Source organism: Acipenser ruthenus, chromosome 17 (assembly GCF_902713425.1).
Source record: "Acipenser ruthenus chromosome 17, fAciRut3.2 maternal haplotype, whole genome shotgun sequence".
NCBI classification, from domain to species: domain Eukaryota; kingdom Metazoa; phylum Chordata; class Actinopteri; order Acipenseriformes; family Acipenseridae; genus Acipenser; species Acipenser ruthenus.
The window spans coordinates 23074637-23087531 of record NC_081205.1 but is presented as its reverse complement, the minus strand read 5'-3'; the positions used below and the strand labels follow the sequence as shown (position 1 = coordinate 23087531).

At 36.8% G+C, this 12895-nt stretch overlaps 1 protein-coding gene across 2 annotated transcripts; it reads right to left on the bottom strand.

Moving 5' to 3' along the window:
* Positions 1-6134, bottom strand: eif5a (eukaryotic translation initiation factor 5A). 2 transcript variants are annotated; one of them, XM_034039431.3, is made up of 5 exons: positions 6020-6134; positions 4272-4460; positions 3652-3756; positions 2540-2671; positions 1-1016 (listed from the first exon to the last, which is right to left on the bottom strand). In XM_034039431.3, the coding sequence occupies exons 2-5, from the start codon at positions 4437-4439 to the stop codon at positions 954-956; spliced, it is 468 nt and encodes a 155-aa protein (XP_033895322.1). In that variant the 5' UTR covers positions 4440-4460; positions 6020-6134; the 3' UTR covers positions 1-953. The 2 variants fall into 2 exon arrangements, with proteins under 2 accessions (XP_033895322.1, XP_058846122.1); XM_058990139.1 differs by lacking the exon at positions 6020-6134 and adding an exon at positions 5852-5873.
* Between the last annotated feature and the right edge of the window lie 6761 nt (positions 6135-12895).

The following is a 12895-nucleotide window of genomic DNA, read 5'->3' as shown; positions in this document are numbered from 1 at the left end:
GAAGTTCTTCACTTACTTTAATATCACTGCATGATAAATACAATAAAAGAAATAAGCAACTGAACTGCATTTTTTTTTCTATTTTTTATTTTTTTTCTCCAGTCTGGTGACAAAGGCCTCGAGTGTAAAGGTTTTGCAACGTTAACGCCCTTCCCCCAGTTTGAGTCCCTCTTTAACACATGCCAGAAGGTGTCAGCACAACATTCTGAATGCCTACCTAGTTGAGACAAGTACAGGCTTTGACGCTGTTTTATTAAGGTTGCCAATGACAGCCAACAAGTTGGTGTCTAGTACAGAGGTAATAATTGCACATGGCCACCAGGTTTCACTTGGCTGCAGGTTTGAATTAAGGCAGACTGGCATTTAGAAAATCACTGAAGTTTGTTTCTGGGATGTGAGAATTTTAGTAGTACCCAGGGCCTAGTTTAAGTGCCATCTGGAGATCCGCAAATTGGTCTTCAGTTGCATTCAGTTATACACCATAAGCAGGGGCTACCAACATTCTTTACTACAGTATGGCCTCCATTGAAAAAAATGCTTCTGACCCTGGGCACCAGTCAGTTCATAAAATAAAAACGGTATTACATTTTTGTATAAGTCAAAATGCAAGATTCTCCTGAGAATATAACATATGTACCCATTCTCGAAACCTGGGTCACAAAATTGGATCCCCTTTTTTTTTTTTTTTTTTTTACATTTTGGAATGCAAGTGGTAAGACTGACATCTTGAAGAAAAAAAAAATGAATCACACAATTAAAAAACCTCAGTGATTTGGCAGAATACCAATCAGCCTACAAGACAGTTCTAAAAGTCCAGCACTGTTTTGGAAAAAGAAAAACAAAATCGAGAAACAATTGAGGTTGTTTGTGAAGGCCATAGCTTTGGTGACAATTAGAACCAAATTTTTAATATGTGGTAGGTCTCAGCCTGAGCAGCCAGTCTTTCTTCCCATTTACTTGGTCATAGCCTTGATGGCAACAGCAGCTTCCTCACCCATGGCTGACAGCACAGAAATCTGAAGAGAAAAAAAATGAAGTGAGATTTACGCACATGAACATTAGCCCACAATTGGTACAATATCTTTATACTTTGAGCAACTGCATATTAGGATTGATTGCCACATTAACATTTTGTAAAAATGTACACTAATTGTAAATAAATTTAAGTGTACCACTTAATTATACTTCCTGACAAAATAACCTTGGGACCAACTAACAAAGAAAGTTATGAAGCACTACATTGCTAAATGTGCTCCAAATTTTGTAAGCAACTTAACAGTGAAATCTGTTGATAACTGGTAAAAGGGACACCTGAGACTCTGTGTTCAAAGTGCTTTGGTGAATAAATATATTCTATGACTTTCTACAACAAAAAGATTCTACCCAAGCTATTTAAGTTTAATGCATGTAATGGCAAATTTCACAAGTTCAGTTAATTTTATAGAATGGTTAAAAGGCGCACTAGTAAACTGAAGTAGGTATACAAAGAGTTATCTTGTAAAGCAAGTACAAATACCATCTGAAAACAGCTTTTGAGGGCATGTTTATACAGCAATACCACCATTTCACGGTGTGACTTGCTCAAAAAATATCAGATGAAATACTTAATAGCGAAGGGACCTTATTTTAGAAGAAATATCAACGGTTTTCAGTCAATGCGGCTACACAATGAATTAACCAAATTGGCAAATAAAGCAAACTGAAATATCAAGGGAGCACAGTACTATGTAACCATTTGAAGAAGTCTGTTTTCAAAGTTGGTCACAGCTCATTTATAATCTGTGGGATGCAATAAACATATTGTACAAATAGTTTATGGCTTGGTCTGGTTCTAAACACTCTTTGCTGCCTAGCTCTCAAAATATGCCTGTGCAATGACCAGAATCCCCCCCCCCCCCCCAAAAAAAAAAATCATTGTTATGTTACCAAGACAACCAGCTTAATGCATGCAAAAAAGCAGTTCCCACCACACCTAAATAAAACTACAACCACCAGTATCATAGACGACAGGTGGATTACACAATATCCCCAAAACCTGAAATTCAATTTAAGGCAGTTCTCTACAAATCTTAAAACAGATATCTCCAGATTGATATTCCATACGTTTGCCAAAGTCATAACTGGGTTAGCAGTTCCCTCAATACATGGTCAACTCTGACCTTGTGTACAGGTACCTTGACTAAATTCATGCTACCCTTTTAATAAGCAATAGAAGCTGAAGTTAGAAGTTTTAGAAAAAGGATTGTGCTTAAATAGTGGCTGAAGTTACTTTATAGCAGCATCTGGTTTCAGACCCCAATTAGCACCAATCTTGGACTAGGGAGTCAATTATCAGTGCAAACTGTAGTCTCTGAAACTCACCACAGAAGTTTTAGTTGCCTTCACTCAATCAAGGTGTATATTTCAATATGGCATCCGTACAGCAGCATACTCAATCAGTAACCTATTTTTTGTACAGGTACACATTATCTAAAACGTGGCCAAAAGTCAAATTAGTTCTGCACTGGACCACTGTTACAGTACTGACACTCCTGCTTACCAGGATCTCTTCACCAGCCTCATATTTAGATTCAATTTCTTTGCCCAGATCACTGTCTGGCAGTTTGAGATCTTCACGGACATCACCGTTATCCATCAGCAGGGAAAGGTAGCCATCTGCAATGCCAATCACCTGTGAAGGAGAACATTAAAAATCAGATTTTTCTAGCAGTCTCACACAGACAAATCAAAATATTTACCAAAATTATTCAATTTGTTAAGCTGCTATGCATACCTCATGCCACTAAAAGTCTTATTTAAAAAAGGAACATGTGAGGACTCCCCCATTTAAAATGTCCTATTCCTACAAAGCTTTCAAATGCTTGAGAACTATACTACTTTATATCCAAATCCAGTGCATAAATTTACATTAAAAGAAAAGTGCATTATCAGAAAGTCGACTAACTTGAACATATTACCAATTCAAAGCTACACATGGCATCTGTAGAACAGAAAACACTTCTGCACAGATACCAACAGCTGATCTTTCAGAGAAGGGTTTGAGTGACAGGGTATAGCTTCCAAGTCATGACTGGATGAAACATCCATACCATGCAGTTCTGATAGAAGCAGTTTATTGGTTTCATGAAAAATTGAAATCAGCTCAATGCAACAATTCATTTTACTGTTAGTCCAAAAACATTCAATACCCTGATTGAATATGTATGTCTGGCAAATGACATTTAGACCCTGAGCATGTTTCACTGCTATTTATTAACTCTGTTTTGAACTGTATAATAGTCAATTTTGTTGTCACTAAAAAGTGAGATGGAGTCAAAGACCCTTTGGTGTTGTTGGATTGCCGGAGACAGGGAGTCATAGGAAATTCAAATATTGCCACAAAGACGACCACTGCACCTTGATGCACTGTATCCAAGTTATGTTAAACCATTAAAATGACCCATACTCCTTTAAATAAGCATTATGCCACTACCTTATTTAACATTGGGAGGAAAAACACAGCAATGAGGGAAGCTACCATTAGACAATGGATCTTTGCTAAAATCAATATTTACAACTATGGTAAAGGTAGTTGCCTTATATAATAAATATATTCTTGAATACAAGTGCTAAGATTACCGATGGTCAGTCTGAAAGGCAAACATTTCTCACCTGATAGTCCTGTCTCTTGATGTTTGGGACATCCATGTTGTGGGTGGAAGGGCAGATATCTTCATACTTTTTACCAGAGAAAATGTCAATGCCCACCATGTGAACCTAAAAGAAAATACATGTAAAATAAAGCTGTATAATGGCTAAAACTGTCATTGCTTTTCAAAAAGGCCGACATGTTCTTTTCCGTGTTTCAATTACGTTAACCTCAAATATAGCTAATTTGCTTACACTACATTATACCACGAACTAGCATTCTGTACACTACATGAAGTGCTTGCTGACAAACTTTTTTTTTTGCATCCACCAAATGTTAGTTTAAGCAATCACAGCAGGTTTCTTCTTCCCTTGAAAAGACACCTGCCAGTGAGCCAAATTCACTCCTGTGACAATGTGCAATTTTGACAAAGTCTCAAGAACACAGATTAGGGGACTGCTATCCCCTTCACAGTGTTAATTGATTTCACAAGAGAACAGCACTTATTTTATGGCAGTATGCTCTGATACATGCACACCATTTAAAAACAAGATTGCACAGCAGAAAAAAAATAACTGTCAGTACCACTGCCAAATGTGCATATGATGTTTATTGCAGTACATTTTGAAATAAAACCCTGTACCTTGGCATGGCCGTGCTTGCCAGTTTTGGAGGTTGACATTTCAACAATCTTGCATGGACGCATTTTCAGCACCACAAATCCGTTCTTACGCAGAGCACTGCACTGCATGGGAAAGGTGCTGGAAGCCCCAGCATCTCCAGTGGTGAAATCAACATCAGTATCGGCCATGATGGACAGGTTCAAGGGGTACTGCACAACAAGAGGTACATTTGAAGTTAACACATATTACCTTTACATCACAGAATCTACTTAATGCATGGGCACGTATTTGTAAACTAGATTAACCACTATACAGTCACAACTGCAGTCCTAATGCAATATTAAGGCGTATAATTTCATAAGAAACAAGGTGGAAATTGAAGAAATGGGTAGTGGAACTAGTTACATAGATGTTGTAGGCAGCATCCACATCTTGTTGCATTTGAATTAGTGTCATAAATCGTGAGATTTCACACCTGCATTAATCATTCTGCCAGATTAGTCGCTCCAATATACTTCCCATATTAAGTAACCAAAAAATTGTTTCAATTTATATATTCAAGATATAACCAATAAAATCAGAATCCCTGCGTAAGGCATCACGTCTGTTGATTGTTATATACCCTGACTCCTTCCCGGCCTAGCCTCGTCTAGCTCAAGTGCGGGTTTTTTTTTCTTCGCATTACTGTATTCGCCCAATCTGATATATAAGAGAGGAGATATGACACTTCTAACCGCATTCACAGTATGCTTGTCCCACGCCCTGTCCACGTGTCTGTTTCTGGCCTGAGCTTTGATCGGGAAGCGGAAACTGAGCCCCGTAGCTAACCTGCAGCATCATGCGGCTTTACAAGTGGGTCTCTGATACCGTCTCAAATATTAAAATATTTTGATCCTTTTGAAATTAATTTTTTGGAAATAAGGAAATCCACTGTGAAACACATTGCTAGGCCAAAGCCTCGTTTACAAGTGGCAGACAATGTAGCGCGCCATATAGAACTATTGCGCGTTGCTTTAAAAAGCCAGGTCACAAAAAAATATTAAACCTCATCCTAAAAACATAAATTTAAAAATAAACACGTGTTTCATTTTAAACTATTAATGAAAATTCAATTGCAATCACGTTGTTTCGAAAATGACGGTATCGAAGGTTTTTTTTTTTTTTTTTTTTTTTTTTAAACAATAAAAACATCCATTAATTTCAGAGATACCATTTTCATAACTGACAAACACTATTAGAGTTTACTGCATGACTGAAATCACATGTATCGACACAAACTGTTAAGTCACTACAATCACATATGGGGAGAAAACTAAAAAGTAGCTCTGCGCCCACCCCGTCCCTTCGATAACTCCAAAACAGTCACAGTAAAATCTTAGAACATTGTTTTAATCCCCGTTCTCAAGTGTTATTTACAGTTACTTAGCAACAAAAAGTCTTACACCCAATTTCACCTATTTTTAACCAGTTCTGAATAAGTAAATCTTGATAGTAAGGGTGTCTGTACACATTTCGCAGTAAGAGCGCGCCAGGCCTAATGCCTTTCTTTTTCATCTCCTCAACAAGACAGGAGAAAAAAAATATATATTAAAACACGCACCCACACGATGCCGCTTTTCACTCCGTTCTAAACCCAAGCACCCGCTACACCGAAAACCCCTAAAGAACCAACTAAAAGAACCTGGCTAAAAAAGTTTCAGAACTAAATGTTTAAAAGTAATTTTAATTTTTTGCTGCGGAGAGAAGCACGCGCCATGTCAGTCCTTACCTTCCAACAAAAAAGGGAGCGTGACTGCGCAGGCGCGCCGAATTTCACTGCGGCAGCTATACAGGAGGGCGGGCTTAATGAAGATTTTCCCAGATACCCTGCCGCTTCCGGTTTAAATGCCGCGCGTTACGTCATGGTGATGCCCTTTCATAAAGTGTGTGTGGGGGCGGTGGGAGGATTTGATAGGCGCAGCTGATGGGTGACTCATCCAAATGTCACAAATCAGATAATATAAGATAAATACAGCAGGGGCAGCGGTCTTCAGATTCTAACATTGCATGCAGAATCAATCAGACCGTCAGCCTGGTGATATGAAGTTGATTGTCTTCTAATACTGTTATTATAAAGAGCACGTTGTTCTTTATCATGGATTTCTTATCGCCTTTCCAATGCCTGTGCTAACAGTATGTTCCATTATACATGAAAGATGCGTGATAGACACAACATTTCCCATTTCCATGGATTGATTGGGTTGGGGTGGAACTGCAATTGGCATGCCTAAGGGGTCACTTCAGCCAGTTTGGTAACCCCTGCTATAACATATGTGTTCTTCATGCAAATTACTGATTCTTACAGACAGGTCTTGTTTTGGAAATGCAGTTTTATGATTAGGATAAAATACAGAATTCTTTTTTTTTTTTTTTTTTACCTCATAGTCTGTCATGAAAATATGACAGGTTACAGGTTTTGACATATAACAAAAAAAGCCAACACCTTTTGTCTCAGAACTATTTCAGAGCTTGTGTGACACATACAACTTTATATGTTTAAACACTGTATTTTTCACATTTAATGTTTTTTTTGTTTTTTTCACATTTGAGCGAATACATTCCTTAGTAACCAACTCGTACAACAACGTTCTGAAAGTTACTTACTGTTTTTCAGGTTTTCCATTTAGCAGTGGGATTGAATTGAAAGTGATTTGAAGTCGTTTGTTTCCATTAGCAGCAGAGCAGTGTCAATGCTATTTGAACTGGTATAACAGGCTCTGGCCCTGATACTCTCATGGAGGAAGTGACACCAAGCCAAGTATACAAATTGTTGCAAAGTGTCATATTATATGTCACAACACACCAAGGGGCATATATTAGTTTCAAAGTGTTTACTCCATAACTCCATTTTATTTGTACAATAACACTTTTCAGACGGTGTGGCTGTATGGTAATATACACACTTCTCGGGTGTGTTGAAGGCACTGTACATCTAGTATTTGATTTGTACTGGTATGTGTATTTAACCATTTGTACTTGCCAATACAATATATTCACATTTATACTTTATGGACACAATTTAGTTTATTTTTTTAATGAATATTTGTTGCATGTTTGAATGCTGTAGTGTTAAAAATGTTAACACAATAAAGATAACATATAAAGGTCTGTTTAGTTGATTAAATACCACTGTTGTTTAAAGCTTAAAAAAAAGGGAGTTGGTCACATCTGAGTCTCTTAAAGTGTAGCTAACAAACTAATTCCATAAATCTTACATGTTGTGCACTTCTATTCATTATGCAGCTCTCATAGTTGTAGTTTTCAAAGCAGCACATAGTATATTATAGTATATTTATTTTTATTTTAAAACATGATGTAGGTCTATGGCACTACACTAGGTCACAGACATTTCTGTTTGCAAGCTATGCTTTCAGTTAGTGTAGCCTGGAGGGTGAAATTCTCTCTACCCCTTCAATGGCTTCTTTCCTGTCACAAACCAAACAGCTGCAGTAAATATGGTATAATTGAAGTATTGGTAATATTTTAATATTTAACCAGTTGCTGTAGCTCGATCTGCAGAATTAACTCAAAAGACCACATAACGTTGCAGGTGTTAATCAAGATTGTAAGGAATACAGAGCAGTCCTGTGACTGTTAACCCTCCACTAACACACATATATACGAAATTGCTACTCCTAAAATAGGCAATGTATAATAATCGCTTCCCTCTAATCACACACGACAAATTCTCTTTCTTTTTTCCAGTCAGCTGTATGCCTTTCGTGGCTGTGTGGTCGAGCAATCAAGTACAATCAGGTAATCTACAGTTCACAATTCAGTTTGAGTGTCTGTGCCCTAAGCGAGCTTCTCATAAATAACCAATAAACTCAAACAAATCACGTTAGCTACATTAATGAACACTTTACATAATAAACAGAGAATATTGTGAATGACAATATTACACATATAAATGTTGGTGGAAATGTATACAAATCCAAGAAGTCGTCGTCGTCTGTTTCAACAAATTTTCAAAAAATATTCTAGAAGGGAAATGATCTTCATCATTAAGTAATATCATGCAAGGAATAGAAGGTTAGGGGTAAAGCTTGGCCCTACACAGCAAGGCACTAGGAACCCATAAAGATTAAAGTGGTGAAGTCAATAAGTCCATCTCCATATTAGGTAGGGGTTGTGAGATGTGGTTCACTTGTTTATTGAGAAAAAGACCTCAAACATCCCAAGCATTCCAAACATTTTATGCAGACTAAGCAGACAAATGCTGGTGTTTAATGAGTGTACCTGAACACAGCATGCTAAATTTCCATGTCTGCTGCGTGTCTCTTAAAATAGTGAAATAAAGACAGATAATTGAGTGGAAAAAAAATAAATCTCAGCACGACGTTCCCCAGCAATCACACCGATTCACATGGTAAATCTCTGCATTGGTTTACAGTTGGTTGTAGAATTGATTGAGCCAGAAACGCTCATTCCTGATGTCCCTGTTTGAACTTTGAGACCTCAGGATGCTGGTCTCCTTGTTGGTTCCTCGTTAAAGTCCGTTGGAATGGAATTCTATTCCTCAAGAGAATTACAGACGCAGATTCCATGAATGTTATAAAATCTAGAACGCAGATTTAAAAAAAATTTTTTTTTACCTGGCCTTTAGATATAATTTTTTTTATAAAGTGCTCAGTTTGTTCTGTATTGTATTACCTTTGTGTCAATGTACGTACTACTGTTATTTAAATATAGATATATTATATTTCACATATTAACCTATTATCTGCACTGTATGCATGCTCAAAACTATATAATACATTTAACTAACATTTATAGAATTATAATCTTAACTTGGAACTGAGAATTGATTCTAAAGTGAGGGTTGGCTTCTAAGAAACCAAGAACATCTTACAAGATGTATCCATATATGTCAAAAATGTATTTGCCCAAATACACAACAGTAGTAGAGCGATGCCCTTGAGGGGTTTTTACTATGATGAGGCAAGGAGCCATGACACAAATTAAATATAAACACAATATAAATCACATATCAGAAATCAACCAAATCGCAGTGAAGCATTTACCAAAATTCCACTACATCTTAGCAGCTTCACTGTCCTCTTGCCCAAACTGCACAAGATGACATCTCTTATCCAATAAGACACCCTAAACACCACACATTAACTTTGTAAAAACAACTATAGTCAAGGTCTAGCTTGGAAATCTGTAGTTGTTTAGACCCCAGGTTAATTGAATAGATTAAGTTATGAAACACCATTATGCCTTTGCATAGAGAAAGGGCCATGTAGTAAAATTACTGAGCAGCTAGTGCCAGCATGGCAAACTTGGATGAGCAGGCTGTGTGGTCCAGTGGTAAACGAAAAGCGCTTGTAACCAGGAGGTCCCCGGTTCAAATCCCACCTTAGCCACTGACTCATTGTGTGACCCTGAGCAAGTCACTTCACCTCCTTGTGCTCCGTCTTTCGGGTGAGACGTAGTTGTGACTCTGCAGCTGATGCATAGTTCACACACCCTAGTCTCTGTGAGTTGCCTTGGATAAAGGCATCTGCTAAATAAACAAATAATAATAATAAAAAGCCTGTGCTTGAACCAAATTTGGGAGCTCTACCTTTGTCAAACCTAAAGTTACCATAAAACCTAAGGATTGGTAACTTAGCACAACTTAATTGGTTGTAATGTAATGTAATTGTAATGTCTTCCATTTCTGTTACCTTTGTATTGCATGTTCTTTAATGTTGCAATAATTTGTTCTGTTGCATTCACATTTCTCTCAATGTCATGAGAGAAAGTGGCTTTGAGGTTCCTTGCAAAAACTTACTTGTTTGCCCATTTGGTGGGTTACAAAGGTGTTGTGGGTCACAAGGTTATTTAATTTGTTTTCCAAACATTTAAAATTACAAAGTTTTCACACTTTCCATGACACTCCAGCTGTCATGATGTAGCATAGTTGCTTCAGTTTATATATATATATATATATATATATATATATATATATATATATATATATATATATATATATATATATTTGAACATAAACAACAAGTAGTTGTCATGCCGTCAAAAACCTATAAATACCTCCAATGTTTTGATTCAAACACATGTTCCCTTGAGAAAGATATGTACAACATATCGAAACGTTGGGCAGCTGGCTCTTTGAGCTAAAAATATATTTTATATACAAATAGCATAATAGCAATTATACAGGTTAACTCTGGAGGAATAGAAAGGTTATTGAAAAGGTAAAACATTTCTAAAATTGCTTTTAAAACCATGTACTGCTTTGTCTGTAGACGCATATTTTTCTTTTCCTCTAGAGGGCACCAGGGGGCCATTTAAAAAAAAAACAACAACAACAACAACAACAACAACAAAACAACGGAATATCTGGGAGCTAAAAGGGGGCATTCAAGTAGACACAGGGAGCCATTTTGAATGACAGGGTTCAGGAACAGCATAAAACATTTGTGTCTGCATACAAATGAAGCTGTTACCTTGTACCTTTCCTGAAAAACGTATAACAAAAAAGTCAACAATCAGCTATTTTTTCTTCCACATTTATAAAACAGCTTTTTTTTTTTTTTTTTTTTTTTTTTAATCAAATTTACCATTTTTTAAATGTTTAGGTAACTGAACTGAAGATCAATGAGGTCACTGAAGTGTGATGAGGTGAACCAGCCAGACTTTCCACCCTAACCCCAAAACTCCCTGCCATGATCGACAACTCAGCATGACCAGCATTTGAACCAGGATGCTCCTGAAAGCTTGACACCCTGCATTCCAGCACAGAAGTGTCTTTACAGGATGAAGCACTAGGGACCCCATAAGACAGTTAAAACATGTTGTTTAAAACCTATAGCAGCTACTACTTACACCTCACTGAGTGCCGTAAAGATAAACATTTTTTAAATTTGTTGTGAAAACAAATTTGACTGTCAAGATTTTGTTGCTGAAGTAGAGTGCGCCGGTTAAGATCTGGAGGAATATAGTAAACAGACCCAAAACAATAACATTTTTAATGCGAGACAGTGCAACTTTAAGATTTAAGCATTAGGTAAGCATTAGGTGGGTTAGAAAACTGCACTCACTGCATTCTAATATAAAATCAATACAGAACATGTTGTCATAAGACAGTGGCTAAGTGGTGAAGCAGGCCAATTTATTAGCTTCTTGTGACCTTTTCCAAATGTGCCTTGGTCACTATGCTAATTTAAATAATGTTTCACCACTTTGAAGATGATGTTGAAGTTAATGTTCACTTTTTCTATAACTTCATTTACATATGACTGGTAGATTCAAACCATTTTGTAAACACAAATATGACAGAAGACACCCTCCGGCTAGCACTTTCTTCTTTACTACCAAGAGATATTAATGAATGATGTCAGAGAAACTAAATGAATTAGCATGTCTGTGCCCATATTGAAATCAGTTGTGTTTTAATTGCATGGAAACTTAATTAATTTAGATACTTATGTTTGCATGAAATGTCCAGAAGTAAAAATGTATATAAATAAAATAGCTTGGAAAAACAACCTCCAACTGGTTAAACAGCATCACATGAATATGCTGGAAAAATAGCGTACACACACAGCTTGCATACAAATGAGCCGCTTCACACTGTATAAATCAATACACACCACATTATAAATTCCATGGCAAACTGCCATTTTATTAAGTTGTTATAAAACCACTGCCACAAAATGAGTGGCATTCCACCCATTTTCTTTAATATATTTGTTGATGGAATTCCAAAAGAACAGAGAACTGGTACACTGGACCCTTCTGCAAGTGGGGAAAATGTGAGTTAGTAAATAAAACAGTCAGTGTTACACAAGAGAGATAAAATTACAGCTGCAGACCCTGAAGAGTCATTTCTAAACATCCTGGCTTCAGAAATTCAGCTTTAGGAGTCTTTTCAAATGCATGCCCAAGGAACAGGCCCCATAAACAAACACAAGCTGGCGTGTCAATTTTTCCAACTCCGCTTTAGTAAAATTGTATAAATACACAATTAAAATAGACTACATCTGTATTACCCAATCACTGGCAAGACCTCCGAGTCGAGTTAATTTTTTTTTAATCAAACAGTAGATGAGTTACCAAGTTTGGCGTTTCCTTTCAGTTACCGGATAGCGATTTATAAATTATTAATACTGTACATTAGTGCAGGGGAAAGCTAAATACACCAAGATTAAGTTGACTTAATGCACTTAATTAACATAAATTAGTTACTGTGGAGCTTTCAGATACCAAATGAGGAGATTTAAAGGTGATTAATTTATTTTTGATTTCTTCTAAGCAGTTAAAAATTAACAGAGTGCTAGTTTTGGCCATCAAAACACAAACATTACCCTAGTAGACAGAGTTCATGTGGATCGAGTGTAAATAATAAAGCACTACTCTCCCTACCAGCTGAACATTTGCGTTAATGTAGTGCTTGTCTGGAGAATTCTAAATCCTGGAAATGAATAGACTTCCTCATTCCATTTAAATCATGTGACAATGTGACCTATCGGACTTATTCTATATTTCTAGAGACAATTCCATTGGAATGAGGATGGCTGTTCTGTTCCGACACCCAAACTTTTACATGTTTCAGGTCAAGAGGTTACAACACTCTATAGATCTGCCTCAGAATTTCGAT